Below are 21438 nucleotides of genomic sequence, written 5' to 3' on the forward strand. Positions count from 1 at the left end.
GAACTCTAGTGGGATCTGTCTGCATCTAAACTGTTTTATTGGATTTATTATTGGGGAATGTCTCTTTATAGTTGACCCTTAAACAACATGGGTTTGAACTGTGGGGATCCACTTACATGCAGATTTTTCAATAAATACTGTAACTACATTTTCCTTACGATTTTTTTTAACGTTTTCTTTATTATAAGAGTACAGTATGCAATATATATAACATACAAAATATGTGTTAATTGACTTCTGGTCAACAGTAGGTTTAGTTACTAGTTTTTAGGGAGTCAAAAGTTATATGTAGAGTTTCAGTTTGCATGGGGGTTGGTACCCCTAACCTGAGTTGTTGAAGAGTCATCTGTACTTTTAAGCATCATCTTCCTCTGAAAAACTGGCCTTTTGTTTCACATCTGGAACTGATTTAGAACCTAACTCTAGGGTCCCAGGTCAGTGCTTTCCTCCTTTATAACTGGTGTACCAGAAAATACTATTCCTCGTTCGCTTGCCTTTCTGGTTTTCTCCTGGTCCTTCCCTATTAAGTAAATGTGATAGAATGTCTTATTTCCATAGGGAACGTCTCAGATATAAACGGCAGTGATGTAATTAAAAAAGAATCTTCACTTTTGCCTTTGACTCTCTTCCCCCAATTCACATTATTCAAAAACCTGAAAAAATTGCTTTCATCCTAGACGCAAATCCAGATCTCCTTCCCCTAGAAGACGATCTTCCCCTGTCAGGAGAGAGAGAAAGCGCAGTCATTCTCGATCTCCCCGTCACAGAACCAAGAGCCGGAGTCCTTCCCCTGCTCCAGAAAAGAAGGAAAAAACTCCAGAGCTCCCAGAACCATCAGCGAAAGTAAAAGAACCTTCAGTACAAGAGGCCACTTCTACTAGGCAAGTACATATAAAATTCATTTATAAATACCAGTTTTTGGCTCATAACTATGTGAACACAAATATGATACCTGAGTTCAAAACAAAATTCATGTTTTTTAAAAGATTTTTTTAAGTGGTCCCCAAAGGCAACCACTGCTACCTGTTGGTTGTATTCTTTCAGATATTAATATATTGTAACTGCTTTTCTTTCAATATTGTGGACAACTCTGCACTTAAAAAAAAAAAGTGTATGAGTTAGAATTGTTAGATGCTCACTGGATTTCACTGATCTTTTGGAGCCAGGAAGACACCTTCATGGATCTTAAAAACTTTAAAAAACTTTATTCATTGAGTGAATTATAACTTAGGAGTCTGAGTAGAAGAGGGAAAAAATAAGATTTTTTCTTTCCATAGTGATATCCTGAAAGTTCCCAAGCCAGAACCTGTACCAGAACCTAAAGAACCTTCTCCGGAGAAAAATTCCAAAAAAGAAAAGGAAAAGGAGAAGACCCGACCAAGATCTCGTTCACGGTCTAAATCAAGATCCCGGACACGCTCTCGCTCTCCTTCTCATGTTCGACCTAGGCGGCGCCATAGGTCCAGATCAAGGTGAGTTTGTGGCTTTAAGTTCTGCATAGAGCTTATGTTTTATGTGATACTCTTCTAAGTAGAATTAAGTAAATTGTTTCAAAGCCGTAGAAAACATTTAATAAAATATTATTCTTTGGATACGTAGAGAGAATTTTGAGGACACTTTCTGTGTACCATAAAAATCTCTACATAAATGGAATTATATCCCTTGAAATACATTTTTTTTTCCTCTCCCCCTTTCTCCTGCTTTCCCACCACTCCGGCTGTTGGTTCTCAGTCTAGCTGTGTAGGACACAGCTCCCTGGCCCATGCTGGTATTATGAGCCTTGCCCTCCCCCCCGGCTGAGGCAGTTGGTCGCCGGTTCTCGGTCAGCCACTCACAGCAGCTCTCGCCGGATGCTGGCCACTCTGGATGGCTGCCATCCACTCATGCTGGCCACCAGCCACTCATGGCGGCACACGGTAGCCCACAGCCTCTCACGGTAGCGCAGCTTCAGGGAGAGCTGTTGTTCACAATCTTAGCTGTAGAGGGCGCAGCTCACTGGCCTATGTGGGAATCGAACCACCGGCCTTCGCTGTTAGGAGCAGGGCGCTCCAACCACCTGAGCCACCGCACTGGCCCCTGAAATCCATTTCTGCAATGTAGCTGTTGAGAAAACTGTCAAGCAATTCATTCTGTATTCCTGATTTATTCAGGTCCTAATTTTGTTTGTTATGGCAGATCATACTCACCTAGAAGGCGACCAAGTCCAAGAAGACGACCATCTCCTCGCAGAAGAACTCCACCAAGACGAATGCCTCCTCCACCAAGGCATAGAAGGAGTAGATCTCCAGTAAGACGGTAAGAGTTTTTTTTGTGTGTTTTTTTTTTAATTTGGAAGTGTTGGGTGTATGAAAGTGCACCATGTTTTAGGCTAATCAACAAATTCACCATCTTAATTGATAACTTCCTGTTAATTTGTACCCTTTCAGACCCCACCAAAAAATCCTATTGAGGAAATTAGCCATCTTCCTTCTTTTTGGCTTTTAATTACCACTGGCTTCTGAAAAGTAGATGACTGCAGAGCTAGTACGCCGCTTTTACCAGTATTAGAACAACCCGTTTGCATTAATTATACTCATATTTTAAATGTTTTTTTCTCGTGGAAATAATGAGTGCTTATTTTAAACAATTCAAACAAATAACAAATTCAAAACTGCCCATAATCCCATTCCGTAGATAGAACCATTAGCAGTCTTGTTATTCTTGAAGAGACTAGGCATTAAAAGTAACCCCGGCAATACCAGTGTTCTTGTTTAAAAATCATCTTAAAATTAGCGTAAGGTAAAATGTTTTGATTTATCACTTGTAATAAAAAAATTGCTCCTAAATCTTCCCAAAATAGAGGCCTAGTGCACTTGCTTTGTGCCTTGACAAATACATTTCATCTGTTTTTGGAAGGAACTGATAATTATGCTTCAAATTATAACTTAGGACAGAATTTTTGTGTTTGAATCTTTGTTTTCTCAGAGAACTGAATCAACTTGGAAATAAAGAGGGAGAACAATAAAGTCCCTAATTTTTGTTGTTTTTGTAGTTTGAGGTTTTCCAGAATCGCATAGTTTTTAAAAAGAGATTTTTCTTTGGGGAGGTGTTGTCAAAGTATAGTGAACCATTTTTGTAACTTGAAATTTATAGAATTGATGTTACTACTGATAAGTGAGACTAATGATACAAATGGTCAGTCAATTTAGGCATCACACTTCTAAAATGGATTGTTGCCCCTTAGAAGAAAAGCAATACTGGTGCTTTCTAGTACAAGATTAGTGGAAACAGCTATTTCTTATATTGGAGTTTTGCGAACAGCTTGTTTCAATTGTGCTTACTGAGCCATTTAGCAATCAAAATATTTTGCAGATTGTGTACGATTCCCTTTCAGGCAGTTTTTATCTCACACTTAAGGTAGGGTTTCTTTTTTTCAGGTTCTCAGGAATTCTTCCGCCAAAGGTGAATTCTGCAGGTACACATAATTGCAACAGAACTTAACCACAAATTTTGCCGCAGAATTCGAGAGGCCCCTGCTTCTAAGTTTATGTAGCTAAATGAGTTCCTAATCTTGCACATCTTTTTAAAAGTGCAACTTAAAGGTTGCTTGACATTGTATTACTAAATGGAAAATACTTTGCCACCCAAATTTTGTATGCAAACTCCATAACACTGATTATTCCTAAGGAAGAAAGAGACTGGTTAGTTATTATATTATAGCACTTGACATATTTTGTAACTGGAAAGACAACTCAAACATGCATTAATCAGAGTAATTTATTTTTTTATATTTAGTCTCAGAACTAGCTGTTTCCCGTGCTAGGTTATGGTTTTGTTTCCCATTTTTAAAAAGTCACTTATGTCCTTAGCTACATAAACTCAAAAGTTGGATAAATATAGCTGTATTTTTGTGTAAACTGTACATACCTGTCAGGTCATTTTTTATAAGTGTGCAGTTAATGAGTGTGAATACTTTATTCCACAGAAGAAGGCGTTCATCAGCATCCTTGTCTGGGAGTAGCTCATCATCCTCTTCGTCTCGTTCCCGGTCACCGCCAAAGAAGCCTCCTAAGAGGACGTCCAGCCCACCTCGGAAAACTCGTAGGTTGTCTCCTTCAGCAAGTCCTCCGAGGCGAAGGCATAGGCCATCACCTCCAGCAACTCCACCGCCAAAAACTCGTCATTCCCCAACACCCCAGCAGTCAAACCGAACAAGAAAAAGTCGTGTTTCTGTCTCTCCAGGGAGAACTTCAGGTAAAGGTAAAAATCAAACGCATAAAAATGATAATGTTTTTCTTCATTTGCTTACAAAGTGCTTAGTCAGTTTTTGGCGGCCCACGCCCCCTTCAAGTATGAAGTCGCTGGGTAATATTTTTTTGGTGCATTCTTTGTAAATTTCTTTCCTGCTTTAAGTTCCTGGGACTTGTTGAAATGGAATTTACATATAAGTGTTTTGTTTTTAAAAATGCCCTGTGGCATTGAGTAGGTTGAGAAATACATTATCAGCCAGGGGCTTTTTGATTTGGGGTAACTTCCCGAAGTGAAGTTTGTGTCATCATGATACGAGATCATTATATTACTATGAGACCAGTTAATGTTTTTCCCCTGAAGGTTTTTTTGTTTGATATCGTATTTGAGGACTTCATATTCTGTTTTAATTCTTTCTTGGCCACATTGTGCTCCTTAGGAAAGAACATGATGTCTTCTTAAAGCTGATTTGTCTTTTTAATTTAGCTCTAGGCAGGGTTATTCTGAATGTTGTCCTTACTTTATTCTGTAGATTGATTTCTGAGGAATTCATGATCTGTGCCTGCCAGGCAAGTAGAATGCTGTGTTACTCTGAGTGAAGGTTGTGATGTATTGAGGTTTGTTCCTTTAGCATTATACATATATACACTATAGGATCTATTTGAATCAGGCTGGTCCTTGGGGATGGAATGATACACAGACCCTGGAAGGTGAGTGGTGGAGGAGGGGATAGATCTAAAAAGCTGCTGTGATAACTGGATTTTAAGGAGCAACCTGCAGTTGCTCTGATCACATTTAAGTTTTTAGGTTAGAAATGAGAAAGAAAATGGAATGGGCAAAAGTTTGACCATATTTTAATGAACTTAATGCGATCAGGATTTGTAATCAGCATTCCTGCAGTGTGTTCATATCTAGAAAGGCAAATTTTGCCTTACCTCTTTTACAGTGAGATATATACAAGCTATCAGAGTGAAAGGGGGACTGGCAGATAATGGTAATCTGTAACGAGTAATGTATAGATCATTTTCTGAATTTTTAACAGGTTAGTTAATTTTTGGTGATACATAATTATTATGTGGTCATTTTTGTTGGATTGGCTCTAGTCCGGACAGGCAGCTGGCTAAGAATAGAAAAACCTTTAGTCCTCTAGCTTCAGACTTAATTTAAGTATGGGAGGGGCCCTTAGGATCACTTATTTTTTATAATCTCATATCCTTTATTTTTGTCTAAATCTGATGCTGTTGTCCTGTTCTATTTTTTCTTTTTCTATGAAGTGTTTGCACTTCTGAATATTTCTTTTCCTTTGTCTGGAGCCAGAAAGCACTCTAGTGAAAAAATATAAATGTTACTTTTTACTTTGCAAACAACACATTAAGGTCTGATTTTTCTATTTAAATTGTATAGCCAAAGGGTAATAAGTATACTTGAACAGAAGGCCTGAATCCTTGTTAAGATCGGTTGATTGTTAAGAATTAGTAGTTAACCTTTATAAGAATCTGCATAGGTACCAACTGCTTGTGTGTTGGTATATTGTTGGGTGGAGTGGAGTGCTGCTTTTCGGAAACAAGTCACAGTGGATATATACATGAGCAAGAAATAAGTTATGGTGGAAGACAAAGGAGTAGCGCTATTCCTGTGGATTGTGGGACATCCTCCCATGTCCAAACAAAACCCAACCAAAGAGATGGCACTGTGATCAGTGTAGTCAGAGGCTGCCTTTGATCCCTGAAGCTGAATATTGGTTCTAACTACTTGGAAGTAACTTTTTAATAGTAAAATGATCCCAGCTGTCTGGTGAAATTTCAAAGTTAGAAAGGACTTTAGAGATTATTGTCAAGAAACAGGTTCTCAGGTTAAGTGATTTGGTCAAGGTCAGTCAGCCAAGGCTAGAATTTGGGTTCTCAGTCTCAGTTGAAAAATGTGTACTTTGCCCAACTCTCCTACCCCAAAATGCCTGATTTGATTTCTGGGGGAGGGAAATGGAGGGCAGGTAGAAATCCTTTAGCTTCTCTACCTGGTAGTATGATTTGAGACATTCCTATGTTGCAGTATCTGTGGCTAATAACAGCAGTGAGATCGTTGAAATGTAATAGATTTTACTTTTGTATTTCGTTGTAGTAGTCACCAATCAGGGCTCTAAAGATTCTGCTGTTGATAGTAGGCAAATGGAGTGGGAGGGGGGCAAGAACTGTATTTGGGAAATTTAAGAGGTAAATTATTTGGAGTGTAATATACATTCTCATCTGAAAGAGTCCTCAGGAAGCATTTTGTAATCAATCAATGGCATATCATAGTTAAATTGGCATTAACTTAGTACATAAAATGAGTGCCTTGAAATCAGTGCGATATTTAATGAAGTATGTTTACAGAGGATCTATACTGGGGGTGGGGGTGGGGGTGGGGGTGGTTCTGAGCAGATCAGCTTAGCCATGTAAATTGTACTTGTAGATACTTAGGATTATTTTTGCTTAGTTCTGGTCACAGAGTGACTTATCTTAAAAGAGATCTTTTGGGCAAGTCTGGGAGATTAATAATTAATAGGACTATTGAAGTAAATTTAAAATTCTGGTTTTTCAGTGGACTGAGAAGATTTGTGACTTTATGCTAGAATGATTTTGCCCCCTGACTACGAAAAATGAAAACATTAACATAACAGTAACTGGATAAAATCTCATCTGACAAACCTCGATGAGACATTAACATTATTTACTGTCATTCAATCAGTTACTAAACCAGAGTAGGGGTATATAATGAATACTTATCTAATGGTATGAATATATTAAAATAATTAGACTATTTTAGCTAAGTCATTGAGATTGAATCAGGATTAAACTCCAAATGTGTATTTCCATGGAAAAAAGGTAAGTAATGTTATAGTTCAAATGTATTTTTTACTAAGTAGGCATTTACCATCTTGCGAACTTAACATCTTTAATGTTTCTTAGGGGAAAATGCATTCTGATATCCAAACATACTTTGGAATCTAGTTTTCCAAATCATCCCTTAAAAATTTGAAAACATTCCTTTGAATTTGTTAAAATACAAACTTTAAATGCACTTATTGTTACCATGTTTCATGATAATTTGGTGTTAACCATTCTTTTCCCAATCCATTTGTTTGTCCAAAAGGCTTATTAGGGAGAATCATTAGTAAAATGCTGATGGTTTTAAAAGTAGTGGTATATTTCTCCAGTTTGACTAGCAAAGATGAGATTGCTGTTATAGATCACTAGTTTTCTAAGTGACTGCCCTGAATAAGCCTTCACAGAATTCTGAATATGAGTGTCAAGTGTATCTACATTCCAGGTCAAACATCCAATGGTAATTGCTTTAATCAAAACAGTTGTAAAGATCTTGAGGGGAGGTCACACTGTCTTCAAGTTTAGTTCTTAGAGTAATGTTCTCAAGTGAAGTTTCAGGTTAATCTATGGTAAGATTAATGATTATATCTGTACATTCTTTTGGTTTTAGTTGAAGCAATGAATGGATATTATAAACAAAGCTAGTCATCGCTGGAAATTAAAGCCTATGCCCTAGAAATAGTCTTGGTTTCAGATCGTAGTTCACTTAAATTATCTGTGGTTTTGAAGGTACTTCTTTTTAAACCTCAGATATCTCCTTGTAAAGGGGGATATTAGCAACAGTGCTTGACAGTGTTTAATAATACAGCAGGCATGCAAAAGATAGCTGCCGTAATTTGTGTGTAGTTGGAAAAAGATAAGTTGGATAATTCATAAGAAAAAGATAAGTTGGATAATTCATAAGAAAAAGATAAGTTGGATAATTCATAAGAAAAAGATAAGTTGGATAATTCAGCTTGGTATATCTCAGAGCTGCTGCTGCTGCTGCTGCTGCTGCTGCTGCCGCCGCCGCCGCCGCCGCCACCCTTTTTAGCTTTGGAAAGAATCCTCGAGCCTTAGTATTTAATTATTTTTACCATGGTGAAGGTCTACTTTTTTATAGGGAGTTTAAATCCCTCACGCTACTGTGAAGGTTATGTTCTACATAAAGAGCCAACAGCCAGCCTCTCACTTGCCTAGCTCATTCCTCTTTTCCAGACCAAATATCTTTATATGAAAGTTCCAGCAGATCTAATTTCTTAATCGTTTATCATCTTTATTTTCTGAACCTACCTGTAGTGGGTGTTTGGAAGCTTTTATGTTGAATGTGTGTTTTAAATTATGGAGTAGCACACAGGTTTACTGAGCTGAATGTTATACATAGCATAGAGCTTGTTCTACTCAGAAACAGTTCCTAATTTCTCTATTTTTTTTCTCAGGAGAATCTCAAGGTTCAAAATCACAGAACTTTTTGAGGCTTTCCCCCAACATATAAAAATTCTTGCTTCCACTTCAGTTATTGTTCATAACAAAAAGGTCTTACAGAATTTTGTAATTCTCAAGTTCTTTATGACTATAGTCACACCTATTTTTGTACTCCCAGGACATCTTGTGACGCTCTTTTTTCCTTGTGTGTAAGTGGTGTTTTGTTTTTGCCTTATTCTTTTTAGTGACAAAACATAAAGGTACTGAGAAAAGAGAGTCCCCTTCACCAGCACCCAAGCCTAGAAAAGTAGAGTTATCTGAATCAGGTAAGGGGGTGTGGAGAGGGGGAGAACCTCTGTGTGTGTGTGTGTGTGTGTGTGTGTGTATGTGTGTATGTGTGTGTTTTAAGCTGAATTAGATTTGTTGCACATTTGGTCATCCCCTTTGGGTTGAAGATTAATTACAGGATATGGCTTAGTGGTTAAGAGCTAGGATTCTGAAGTCAGACCAACCCGGTTTAAATCCCAGTCTCCACTACTTAAATCTTTTTTGCTTGCTTGCTTACTGAATTCATCTGAGCCTCATTTCTCTCATTTCTGAGATGTGGATAACAATATCATTTAGGTTTTTGTTGATTGATTGAAATAATGTTTATAAAGTGCTTGGCACCCAGCCTGACCTGTAGCAAATGCCTAAATAAGTTTATTTTGATTACATGTGGTGGTGATAGTTTAAATTGGCATTTAAATTGGAATTTTAAGCTTTTCCTTTGTAAAAAATACGGTAGTTGTATTGCTTGACCCAACCAGATAAAGGTTTAAGAGACCATTTTCCTTTTCAAATATGTTACACTTTCTGTGTGCATCACTAAAGAAACACTTTCTAAATGCATCCATCTTTCAGAAGAGGATAAAGGTGGCAAAATGGCTGCAGCAGATTCTGTGCAACAAAGACGCCAATACAGACGACAGAACCAGCAATCTTCATCTGGTATGGACACCGATTACATTTTTTCTACCTTCACTTCTTAATTTAAAAAATACTTAAGACATGCATATCTGTCAGTATAGTGATGTACTTAGGAAAAATATGTTTGTGCCTACATAGAAATAAAGTAATAGCTCTTTAGAATACAAGAGTAAAACAAAACGGTATAAAATTAGAAAAGTATAATTTTTATTCAGAAATTTTTTTGTGCACATATAAACATCTATGGTTTAAAGGGAAAAAACAACAAAGAAACCCCCACACAAGCTTGAACTATCTGTTATGTTGCCCGCCTTTTTAATGTAAAACATCTTTCCCTGTTCTTAAAGATCTACCTTCTTTATTGTAATATGTAATATAATATAGTGAGCCAGTCGCCTATTTGAACGTTTAGGTTGTTTCTAGTTTTTTGTGTACTGTGTAAATGTGTAAATATAGCTGTAAAGTAATAATTAGAAGTGGGATTTCTGAATTAGAAATCTGGTTGTACATAGAAATATGTACATATGTACATAGAAACCTGGTTTTTAATTAAACCAGATGTTCTGACTTTATTAGCTCAGTTGGTATTTGTGACTGAGTCTAGGTACTACCCTTGCTTTGCCTTTATAAAATAGAAAACAAAGCATCCCACAGAGGCATTGTCAGTTAAAAGTTATACAGCTTTTGCAACTCTTAAGGTGAGGTTAATCATGGAAAGGTTTGAAAATGTTTATAGGTAGGTCTTGGGTGTTTTTTGGTACTTGGACTTTGTTTTAAATTTTAAGCTTTGATATTTGGGGAACCGTTGTTAATTTTAAGTTAAGGAAACCATGGGCAAGCAATTGAAGTTTTTCTTTTTGAAGTCTTAGGTATTTGCTACCAGGCCTTGTAGGAAATGGCACATACATAGTTTTGATAAATGCTAGGGATATGGAAGTACGTTGTTCAAACTCTTAAGACTTTCCATAGCCTGAAGAGTGCTTAGAGTAACATGAATGAAGTAATTAAGATGCTTTTAAAGCTTTACTTAGTATTTGGAAAATCACTCGATTCTTAAAAGATACTGTGTCTTATTGGGTTGTGGAAATGATTTATGTAACTTATTTATATAATGATGTATATTTATGCTTGGCTTTCAAGTCATTGAGCAGATAATTGGTACTGCCTTTGTTGGTTGAGAAGTGATGGTTTGTGCATACATGCCTGCTTACATTAGTGGACTTGCTAATTTGGACACTCCATCCACTTAGGTTCAGAAAACATGGACAGATTTTTTTTAAAGCACAGACCTGTAATATTTTGTTCATTGTGTAATTATAGATTCTGGCTCCTCCTCTTCCTCAGAAGATGAGCGACCAAAGAGGTCCCATGTGAAGAATGGTGAGGTAGGCAGGCGGCGGAGACATTCCCCTTCCCGGAGTGCCTCTCCATCACCTCGAAAGCGCCAGAAAGAGACTTCCCCTCGGTAATGTCTTTTCTTCAGTAGTCTTCACTGATGTTCTGTAGTGATGAAACTTCATAACTTAAGGGATGGGCTATGGTCTTATTTTAGAATTTAGTTAACTCCATTTCAAGGACTCACAGTAGGATATGGTCAGATGGGGGGAGGGGGAGTTGGGTTTTCTTTGCTTTGTTTGGTGGTTATTAGCTAATTAATGAGAACTTTGTGAGTTTTGTGCCATATCGTGTGTGTATGCATGACTAGAAGAATACCAGTTACATCATAGCATTAATTCCTGAACAACTTTGAACATTAAAAAAATATGTATCTGCATTAGTGATACTTAACGCCATTGAAGTAAATAATTTGGTGAATGGAATTCTTGACATTTGTTTTTCTCCACTGCTCTCAGGATGCAGATGGGAAAGCGATGGCAATCGCCAATGACTAAAAGGTTGGTTAGACACTACTTGTAAACTAGGGTTACATGTCAGAGGTTTAGTGACTGAATTTACTGTCTAGGTCACCGTATCCCATTCCTAGGTATATAGTAGATATGCTGTGGAGAAGTTCCTGAGTTGTTTTGGTTTGATTATACTTGTTTACACAAAAAATTAACGATAGAATTGTACACAATGTTCATTTTGGGACGTCACTGGAACTTAGATTTTTGTGCAGTTACAGTATTTGGATAATTTCCCAAGAGATAACGATAGTAATAGCTCTTTAGATTTAATGGGGAATGACTTTGTGGTCACTTTAAGGAAGGCAAGAAAAAGCTATGGAGAGACTTTAACAAGTGGAAAAGGAATGGAAAGCTTTGGTCCCCTTCAGTGTTTCTTATAGTAGGAAGGTAGGGTTGCATATCTTCATTTAGCCATTTTGATTATCAGTGTCTTTGTGACCATAAAACATAACATCTTAGAGTCGAATCGTATATAGAAATCTCTAACTTAGGCCTCTCTCAAGAGTGAAAAACAAGCCCAGAAGTAGTAGTCAAGTAAGCTTTTTAGGGTTACAAAGTGACAAAGACCCATGCCATTGACATACTAGTCTTCTGTTTTGGGGCCATTTAGCTGCCACTAAATATCTAAGTATCCTTCCTGAAAGTATCACAGTGTCTTATTTTTGGCTCAGTTTTTGAAGCTATGGTGTTTTAGATAGCCTCATTAATTAGAGTGTTTTCTTGGAAAGGTTTTTTGGAACCAGTCAGCAATGTTTGTAGTGGAGCAAAGCAGTCTATTTGTGCTATGGAAATAACTATTACTTGTCAATAAAGAAAAAAGATAAATTTAGATGCTGAGGTATTTTGTTCCCAGCTATAATTATCCCTGGCATTCTATAAAATTTGTAGTACAGCTGAAAAAAAAAAAAAAAAAAAAATCACCTCACAAAAATTAGGTCAGTGGTAAGATTTCTTCCCTCAGCCCCCACCCCCCCCCTTTCCATTTGGAACTATTTTATTTACTGGAAAGAGATTTCTCACTATAATGAAACCAATGCTGATGTTTATTGCCCTACTCCAAGATATCTTTGTTTTGTTTCTCCTTGTTAAAAAGGCACTAAGTTGTACTAGTAGCCTCAAGTTTAATGATGTTTAAAATTGCAATTAGGTGTCTAGGATTTAGAGATGGAAACATAATTATTTGAAGTCATGCTTCAGTGTTTATAGAGTCCTGTTTCAAGTAAGGCTTAAACATTGAAAAATGTAGCATTTTCCATGCTCTTAAACACTTGTCTTTGGGTGTTGAATACTCCTTAACTTAAAAGATACCTGGTATACTGATCATATTTAGTGTAGTTGATTACAGTTGTCACATCTGTAACTTATTATCTTCATTACCAGCATGACTTGTGAAGTGACATTTTTCTGAAGAGGTCACTGCAGAGATAGCAAGCTGGCTCCTTATGAGACATATCTATTCCTAAATACTTGGGGGGCTAAAGGCAACATCACATATTGAGGCATATTTAAACTGTAGTTCTCACACGATTTAAGGGGAAAACTTTTCTCCATTTCTGTACACATTTGAAGGCTTGGCTTGGCATTAGTCGTCAGAGTAACTAGAAAATGGTCAGTTGTTTTTTTGTTTGTTTTTTTAATCCCCTGAAATGTGTGCCTTATCAGATCAGTTAAAAAACTAGTCTTCAGGTCATAGAGCCATGTGGTGTCACTTACAAGTGATTTTCCTTAAGTTATGCTACTTGGCTTATGGTTTTATGCTTACTCTCCTTTTGGTTATTTTCTCACATAGAACACAGGACATTGAAGGTCATCACTAAAAGCGACCTTTTAGTTACCCTAAGCGTTTCATTTTACAAATGAAACCGAGGCACAAAATATAAAATATCTCAGGTTATTAGTGTATCGTAATAGATTCTAATCTGAGTCCAATTTTTAATGAGAATTTTGATTAAAGTTTTGCACACTGAAATGGAAAGAATATTTTTAAAGAGAAGCCACATAATCGACAGCAGTAGCCTCTTAACGCTATTATACCTACTGATAACATTGAGAGTTCCGGTTTATATCACCTCATCCTCAAAGTTTGTGAATGTAAACCTTTGCTTTTCTTCTTTTGAAGTCAAAACCCAAATATTTTTTCCGATTTGAAATTTTATTACCTGTTCAAACGATACTGCAGCCATCTTGTTTCTCCAGGTCCCATAATTCTGACTAACCCTGCTGGTCAAGTGCCTTCTCCTTTAATTGTCCTTTCTTGTAATTAATAGTTTGGTGTCTACATTTCATTGATCTGAAGCTTATCTGTCTTGATATATTGCCTGTAATACTTTATATTTTAAATCTGTTCAAAGTGAAGTCTTAGTCCCCACACGACATAAACAAATTTAAATTGAAAAATAATTTCAGTTACTAGTTTTAAAGGAAACCAAGACTAATAAAATTTAGAAAAACAATTTGTAGATTCACAGGAAGCATCAGTTCTGTACTGGGCAAGAAATTAAGAATTAATTGCATTATTTGACTACTTTGTATATACAAACTTACCCAAAAGGTGGCAAACTGACTTAGTGTATATTTTAATATATCTATAGGGAGATTGCTATAGGGAGTTCATGTGGTATAATTGTGTATTTCAGGTGTGCTTTTTATGTTGGTTAAGTGTGTTGTTGAGCCCAGAACTAAGGTTTATTTGATCCTTATATATATTTTAACCAAATTGTTCCCAGTGGTAGCTTTAGTGCCCAGACAACTTTGGTCTTTTGCCTTTGGGATAGTGTTTTTAGTTCATGGTATGCAACTCCTGAGCAATGGAAGTAACATTTTAAAAAATCAAGAACTTGGAGTGGTGACACCCAGATTTTGGGCCTTTAAGCCACTGTTAACTATTAAAATCATAAATTTCTGTATTAAAACATTGGATTTTTCTAGGCTTTAATGCAGTTAGTTGTTCCTAGTAAGAAATCGGAAAATCACCTGTAGAGAGCCTTTTCAAAATACGTACGTACAGTACAGTGGCTAGACCATAGCCCAGATCTGGTGAACACAAGGCTCAAATAAGTTTCCCAGGTAGTTCTGGTGTGTGTGTCAATTTAAAAGCAACGGTCTAAGACAGTGTTTTCAAACTTTTTTTTCTACATTATGTTAAGAGTGTTTTATATCATGACCCAGACTACAATATTTATATAATGAAACAAAAATTTCACAAAACAGTATTTACCCTTACTACAAGTAACACGCTCTGATTTCCTGATTTTTAAAAAAATATGTTGGTTCTTACCCAGGATCTTGACTAATAGTCTTGACCTGCAGTTTGAAAAACACTGCTCTGGGGAATACAGTAACAGTTGTGCATTTCGGGTTAATAATAATTAAAATGGTGTCACGTGGATCACTTAATTATAAATGCTATTCAGAATCACTGTAATTCTGATTTGGTTTAGTGGTAGACGGAGGAGAAGTCCTTCCCCACCACCCCCCAGAAGACGACGTTCTCCTTCTCCTGCTCCTCCTCCTCGCCGGCGCAGGTCTCCCACACCACCGCCACGACGAAGGTACTTTACCAGATATGCTTGTTGGAGCTAATTGGAGCAACTTTGAATCTTTTTGATTGAAATATTTTATTAGGGTGGCATTGCTCAGTCATTCACAGAACGCCACATTTATATGATTCCATGTATCTGAAAAGTCCAGGCCACAGAAATCTGTAGATAGAAAGTGGATGGCCTACGTAGGAATGCTGAGCGATAATGGTTGCACAGCTGTGAATATACAAAAACTATTGAAGTATGTATACTTTAAATGGGTGACTCTCACAGTATGTGAAATTATCAATACAGATACTAAATTAAAACGTGGAAACACTAGTGAATATAAAGGGAAAAGTATTAACTTAGTGAAGAATGCCCAGCAGATACTTTTTTTTTTTTTTAAATTGGGGAACAGCGTGTTTCTCCAGGGCCCATCAGTTCCAAGTCGTCCTTCAATCTGGTTGTGGAGGGTGCAGCTCACTGGCTCATGTGGGAATCAAACCAGCGACCCTGTTGTTCAGAGCTTGCGCTCTAACAAACTGAGCCATCCAGCCACCCCAGCAGATACCTTTTTAACTAAGGAATCAAAGTTAACATCCTCAGTAATACATATTGACATATAATTCCTAGGTACCTCTGTAGTATCCTTACCAATTATGTAGAACCTCAGTCTAATTATTAGGAAATATCAGACATACCCAATTTGAAGGTCATTCTGCAGAGGAACTGACCAGTGCTCTTCAAAATGTCAATCATGAAAGACAGACTGAGTAACAGTTACAAATTAGCAGAAACTTAGGACACATGACAACTAAATGCAATGTGGGATTCTGATTTTTGGAACTTGGAACAGAAAAGGTACATTAGTGGAAAACTGGGGCGACACTGATATTTTAGTTAATATCAATTGAGGTTAATTTTAGGTTTATTTTTTTGTTTTCTTCGTTTTAAACGACACAAATTTATTACCTTACGGCTGTTGAGTTCAGAAGCCCAAAGTGGGTCTTCCTGGGCTAACAGCTAGGCATTGATATGGCTTCATTCCTTCTAGGCATACCTCGTTTTATTGCACTTTGCAAATAGTACATTTTCATCAACATCGAAGCGAGGTCCTTCAAAAAAGATGGCTCAGATGATGGTTAGCATTTTTTAGTAATAAAGTATTTTTTAACTGACATACGTACACTTTTTAAAAGACATAACACTATTGCACACTTAATAGGCTACTGTATAGTGTAAACATATACACTGGGAAAACAAAAAATTAATGTGACTTTATTGCAATATTCTCTTTATGGTGGTGATCTGAAACAGAACCCACAGTGTCTGAGGAATGCGTGTATAGCCGTAATTGCTGGCTAGCTTTCTTTGTATACTAGTTCCTTATCTTGGCTGACCTTTCAGCTTACTGATGTATTTTTCCTAGGACTCCTTCTCCTCCCCCACGACGACGCTCACCTTCTCCAAGAAGATACTCTCCTCCAATACAAAGGAGATATTCTCCTTCCCCTCCTCCAAAGAGAAGAACGGCTTCTCCCCCACCTCCTCCTAAACGAAGGGCATCACCATCTCCACCACCAAAGCATCGGGTCTCCCATTCCCCGCCTCCCAAACAAAGAAGCTCCCCAGTCACCAAGAGACGTTCGCCTTCATTATCATCAAAGCATAGGAAAGGGTCTTCCCCGAGCCGATCTACCCGGGAGGCCCGGTCACCACAACCAAACAAACGGCATTCGCCCTCCCCACGGCCTCGAGCTCCTCAGACCTCCTCAAGTCCTCCACCTGTTCGAAGAGGAGCATCATCATCACCCCAAAGAAGGCAGTCCCCATCTCCAAGTACTAGACCTATTAGGAGAGTCTCCAGGACTCCGGAACCCAAAAAGACAAAAAAGTAAAATTATCTTACACCTTTTGGTTAGGAACATTAACTTGCATAGCTCTCCTTATATTTGGAAGCTTTTTCCCCCCTTTACAGAAATTACAGAAAAGGATAAACTATGAACACGAACTTTTAAGGCAAATTCTAGGCACTATTCAGAGAATCTTTACTGTTTTCAGGATAGTTCCTTATGTCATAAACCAAATTCCATAGGATTTTACTTGGTTCTTAGGAGTATCCGGTTTATTTGAGGGTGTGCTTCCAAAACTAAACTCTGAAGCGATGCATAGAGTATCTTGCATGTCTATGGAAGACTGATAAAAGCAGTCTTAAATAAAATACAAGGAATTGGCATTACTAATTTCATACAGGAAGAATCATTAACAATAGAAAGAGGTTTGTGGAGCTTGAACTACTCTCTAGGAGACTTAGATTATACAAATTTGAGTTAGTATAATCAGTTAGCAAGCTAAATGCTGTGAAGTATTTAAGTTTGTGATCTAATTGTATAATGGTATTTTCTCTTAGGAAAGGTCTCTGTTCTTGGACACTGAATGTTTTGTTTTTTCCCTTTGTCTAGGGCTGCCTCACCAAGCCCTCAGTCTGTAAGGAGGGTCTCATCCTCCCGATCTGTCTCAGGATCTCCTGAGCCAGCAGCTAAAAAACCCCCCGCACCACCATCTCCTGTCCAGTCTCAGTCACCCTCTACCAACTGGTCCCCAGCGGTACCGGTCAAAAAGGCTAAAAGCCCAACACCAAGCCCATCACCGGCAAGGGTATGTCTGCCCTGTTTTGGACATCCTTTATAATTCTGTGTGGAAGCAGAGATAATTTTTTGTCTTTTGTAGCTCAGAAGCTTTGTTTGCTGTGGTTCAGATGGGCTTCAAGGAGACACAAATTAAGTGGTAGTGGCTATACCAGCAGTCCACGCTTAACACTCTAGCCACCACTAATTTGTAATATGTCCAATAGTGTTAAATTACACATTTTTGGTGGTTGAGAGTGAGCTACATAGAAAAATCTTAAACAGAAAGAAAAAATTGCCCATGATTCTATTATGTAATATTTCTGCTGTTTTTCCTAGTGTTTGACACATTTGTGGATACTTAGTTAAGATCACACAAATCAATAAAACTTTGAATTTTAGATTGTGTATTAATATGATTCACTTTTTATAAAGGAAAAAATACATATTGCAAAGAAGATACCAAAATGTTGGCAGTGTGTTACGTATTAGGGAAATGATGAGTGATTGGAATTTTTCTTTGCTCTTTAATGCTATTGCTTTTCCCTACAGTGGAAATACAGTTGACTCTTGAACTGTGCAGATCCATGTACATGTGTTTTTGTTTCCAATAAATACAGTCAGCCATCCCCAGGTTTCGCACCCACAAATTCAACCAACTTTGGATTGAAACAATTTTTTATTTTATTTTATTTTTTAATTTTATTGGGGAATGTTGGGGAACAGTGTGTTTTTCCAGGGCCCATCAGCTCCAAGTTGTTCTCCTTCATCTAGTTGTGGAGGGCGCAGCTCAGCTCCAAGTCCACTCGCTGTTTTCAATCTTAGTTGCAGGGGGCACAGCCCACCATCCCATGCGGGAATTGAACCGACAACCTTGTTGAGAGCTCGCACTCCAACCAACTGAGCCATGTGGCCACCCTCAAAACAGTATTTTTGATCTGTAGTTGGACTCCACAGGTGTGGGGGGCCAACTCTATGCATTGTTCTGTGCCATTTCATATAAGGGACTTGAGCACCTATGGATTTTGGATCTGGGGGAGGTCCTGGAACCAATCTCCTGCAGATACTGAGGGGTGACTGTAATTAAGGGTTTTTTGTTTTTTTTTGTAATTAGTCAAAAGTTAATGGGTAGATTTTTTATTTCTTGGGGGTTGGTGCCCCCAATCCATGTATTGTTCAAGGGTCAACTGTACATTATTTCTATAATAAAAAAAGAACCTTTTAACCTGTGAAATATTAGAGGGAATGGAAAGTTTTATTGTCCCATACAGTCTTGTCTTTGGCAAGCTACATGTGAATATCTCGTTTTTAGTGTCAAGTTTAAATACCATTGGTGTACTACAGTGTTGGGTTTTAAACCTTTTCCCCCCTTTTGTACATTATTGATCTGATCTTGGACAGGTTTCTGTGTTGTGTAAAATTAGTGGTTAAATGTCCATCTAAACAGGGTTGACTGAATTGCTGTGCAAACTAACTGAATAAATTGGGGGGTTTTAAGTAATTGCTTAGAAATGTGAAATTTACGAATTACAGACTCAATTCAGTTATAGCAGAGCCTGCCTTTTGCTTAATTTGGTACATGTGCAGTGAAGAACAAACCGCCTCCGTCCTAAGGAGAGGTTAGGTGGTGATTGGAGACATGGCATTCATACAAGCATGTAATTAGAATAATAACTAGCAATGCTTGCTACATGTTAGGCTAGTATTGTGTGTGATTTACAAGTATATCCACTCAATCATCACAATAGCTGTATCAGGGATTATCAGACACAGTTTCGGTTGACAAAAAGGGCTCAAAAAAAGTCAAGCAGATTTTTCTGAGGTCAAAAATAGTTAATAGATTCAGAAACCAGAATTCGGCTCAGGCCTACTTGAGTTCAGACACTTCTTTTTCTGTTGCACATGCTGCTTTTTCTTAAATCTGGAGGTAGACACTGACTCAGTCCTAGAGACCTGACTCACGGCTTATGGTCAGGAAACCTGGTGTAATGTGAAATTAGTTGGGTAAAATTGTAAAAATCGGTTCCCTTCAAGATCCGTTCTGACCCTTAAAATCTGTGACAAATACCTTTGCTTTCAATGTGGTTCCCATCTCCAGGAATGCTTTTCTTGGTGGAGATTGGCCTTGGGCCTTTTTTCCCCTGAAGCCTTATGAAATCTTGAGATGGGTCCATTTAGTTATTTCTTTGAGGAAATGAAATGTTGAGTTGGACAGACTTTTAATGATTGGTTTTATTGCTGCTGTTTTTCTGGATTTCTAGAATTCGGACCAAGAAGGAGGTGGAAAGAAGAAGAAGAAGAAGAAGGACAAGAAACACAAAAAGGATAAGAAGCACAAGAAACACAAAAAACACAAGAAGGAAAAGGCTGTGGCTGTAGCTGCTGCAGCTACTGTAACCCCTGCAACCATTGCTGCCCCCACGACCACATCAGCACAGGAAGAACCGGAGGCAGAGCCAGAGCCGAAGAAGGTATTTACAAACACTGGCTTGTAGTTTATGCAAGTACCTAAATTTGCTTTTGAGGAGTAGCTAAGTGATGTTTTCTAATAATTGGCTACTTGGCTGATAACTCTCTTGATCTGTTTTTCGATGACCTACCAAGAACAGGAATTTGCCAAGACTAAGGATAAGAATAGGAATGGCTGCCAAAAAGCTTAATGTATATTTCTAAAATAACTTCTGAGATAATAGTTAACACCACATAATTTATCCATTCAAAGTATACGATTCAGTGGTTTTTAGTATATTCAGAGTTGTACAGCCATCACCACAGTTTGCTTTTGCTCTGTACTCAGTACCTTCCACCGGTGTCTTATGACTTGATATGACCTTTCTATTTTTATTTTAAGGAGACGGAAAGTGAGGCTGAAGATAACCTTGATGACTTAGAAAAGCACCTGCGTGAAAAGGCCCTGAGATCAATGCGAAAGGCTCAAGTGTCCCCACAGTCTTAGGTGGAAATGTTTGTTATGATGTAAATTTTATTTGGTTTGTACTCAATTCAATTTCAAAATTGCTAAAATGTGTTTGAGCTTTAGACTATAACATTTGTTGTAATAATTGCTAGGTTGAAGTTCACCATGTAAAAAAGGGCATGGATTTACATTGCAAAAGGTGTCCACAGTGTATTAGTGACATTCTTTCATTGACAGCTGATATCAATTCATTTAGAGTGAAATATTTTAAGCCAAAAAAAAAAAATTCCCTTTTTAAAAAAGGGAGTTTAAATACTGTTGGCATTCTTATGGTTTCTTTAAATGCCCCTGGCTATTCCCAGAGGTTTTCCTTTTTTTTTCTTTTTTCTCCCTCCCCCCTTTTTTTCCTTTTTCTTGTTTGAGTCTTAGCACCCATTTAAGTTATGATGCTTCTAACCTTGTATGGTTTGCAAGCTTGCCCAGAAAGACCACTGTTGAACTACCACAAAAGTATAAATGAATATTTTAATGCCACAATCTTTCCTGTTGCCTGTGGAGTCACTGCTGAAATGAAATCAGGATTCGAGCTCTAGGATGAGATAGAAAATGAAAGCATGTTGTTTGCCAGGACACTATGGGTTTACATTGATGTGTAACAAGTTGATTTGGAACACTGGAATTTCATTCTATTCTGTTGTGTTTTTTTGTAAAGGCAATTAACTAGTCCCAGGAAGGATCCTTGAGTTATATAAAATTTTGTTTTATGAAATGTCATGGCTCCATTCATAATTTTGTCTTATTCTTCCAATTGGTATATACAACTTTCAGAGCTCTTGTATTTGTAAGGCTGGAAGGGCCCAGACTTTGAAATAGTGTCTTGTTTTCACTGTTTTTGTTTTTTTGTTTTGTTTTATTTCGTTGTTTTTTTTTTTTTTTTTTTTTTTTAAACTAAAGCTATATAAAGCTTGTGGATTAAACAGAATAAATTTCTAAATTTAAAAA

General features: G+C 37.4%; 1 protein-coding gene across 13 annotated transcripts in view; it reads left to right on the plus strand.

The window, feature by feature from the left end:
- The window catches only part of SRRM1 (serine and arginine repetitive matrix 1), a 28455-nt gene extending 7250 nt beyond the window's left edge, over window positions 1-21205 (plus strand). For 3 of the 13 annotated variants that reach the window (XM_088790542.1, XM_088790552.1, XM_088790549.1), the window contains 13 exons: window positions 678-881; window positions 1278-1472; window positions 2176-2295; window positions 3965-4239; window positions 8738-8818; window positions 9396-9482; window positions 10782-10926; window positions 11315-11356; window positions 14809-14919; window positions 16322-16786; window positions 17355-17550; window positions 19781-19990; window positions 20371-20722. In XM_088790542.1, coding sequence (XP_088646668.1) covers window positions 678-881; window positions 1278-1472; window positions 2176-2295; window positions 3965-4239; window positions 8738-8818; window positions 9396-9482; window positions 10782-10926; window positions 11315-11356; window positions 14809-14919; window positions 16322-16786; window positions 17355-17550; window positions 19781-19990; window positions 20371-20475 — 2236 coding nt within the window. In that variant the 3' untranslated portion in view covers window positions 20476-20722. Of the gene's footprint in view, window positions 1-677; window positions 882-1277; window positions 1473-2175; window positions 2296-3964; window positions 4240-8737; window positions 8819-9395; window positions 9483-10781; window positions 10927-11314; window positions 11357-14808; window positions 14920-16321; window positions 16787-17354; window positions 17551-19780; window positions 19991-20370 lie in introns of all 13 variants that reach the window. The other 10 variants (XM_088790545.1, XM_088790550.1, XM_088790546.1 and 7 more) reach the window with 8 other exon arrangements.
- The last annotated feature ends 233 nt before the right edge of the window (window positions 21206-21438 follow it).

The sequence above is a fragment of the Rhinolophus sinicus genome, chromosome 14 (genome assembly GCF_057876585.1).
Source record: "Rhinolophus sinicus isolate RSI-liver-muscle chromosome 14, RSI-T2T, whole genome shotgun sequence".
In the NCBI taxonomy this organism is placed as follows: Eukaryota; Metazoa; Chordata; class Mammalia; order Chiroptera; family Rhinolophidae; genus Rhinolophus; species Rhinolophus sinicus.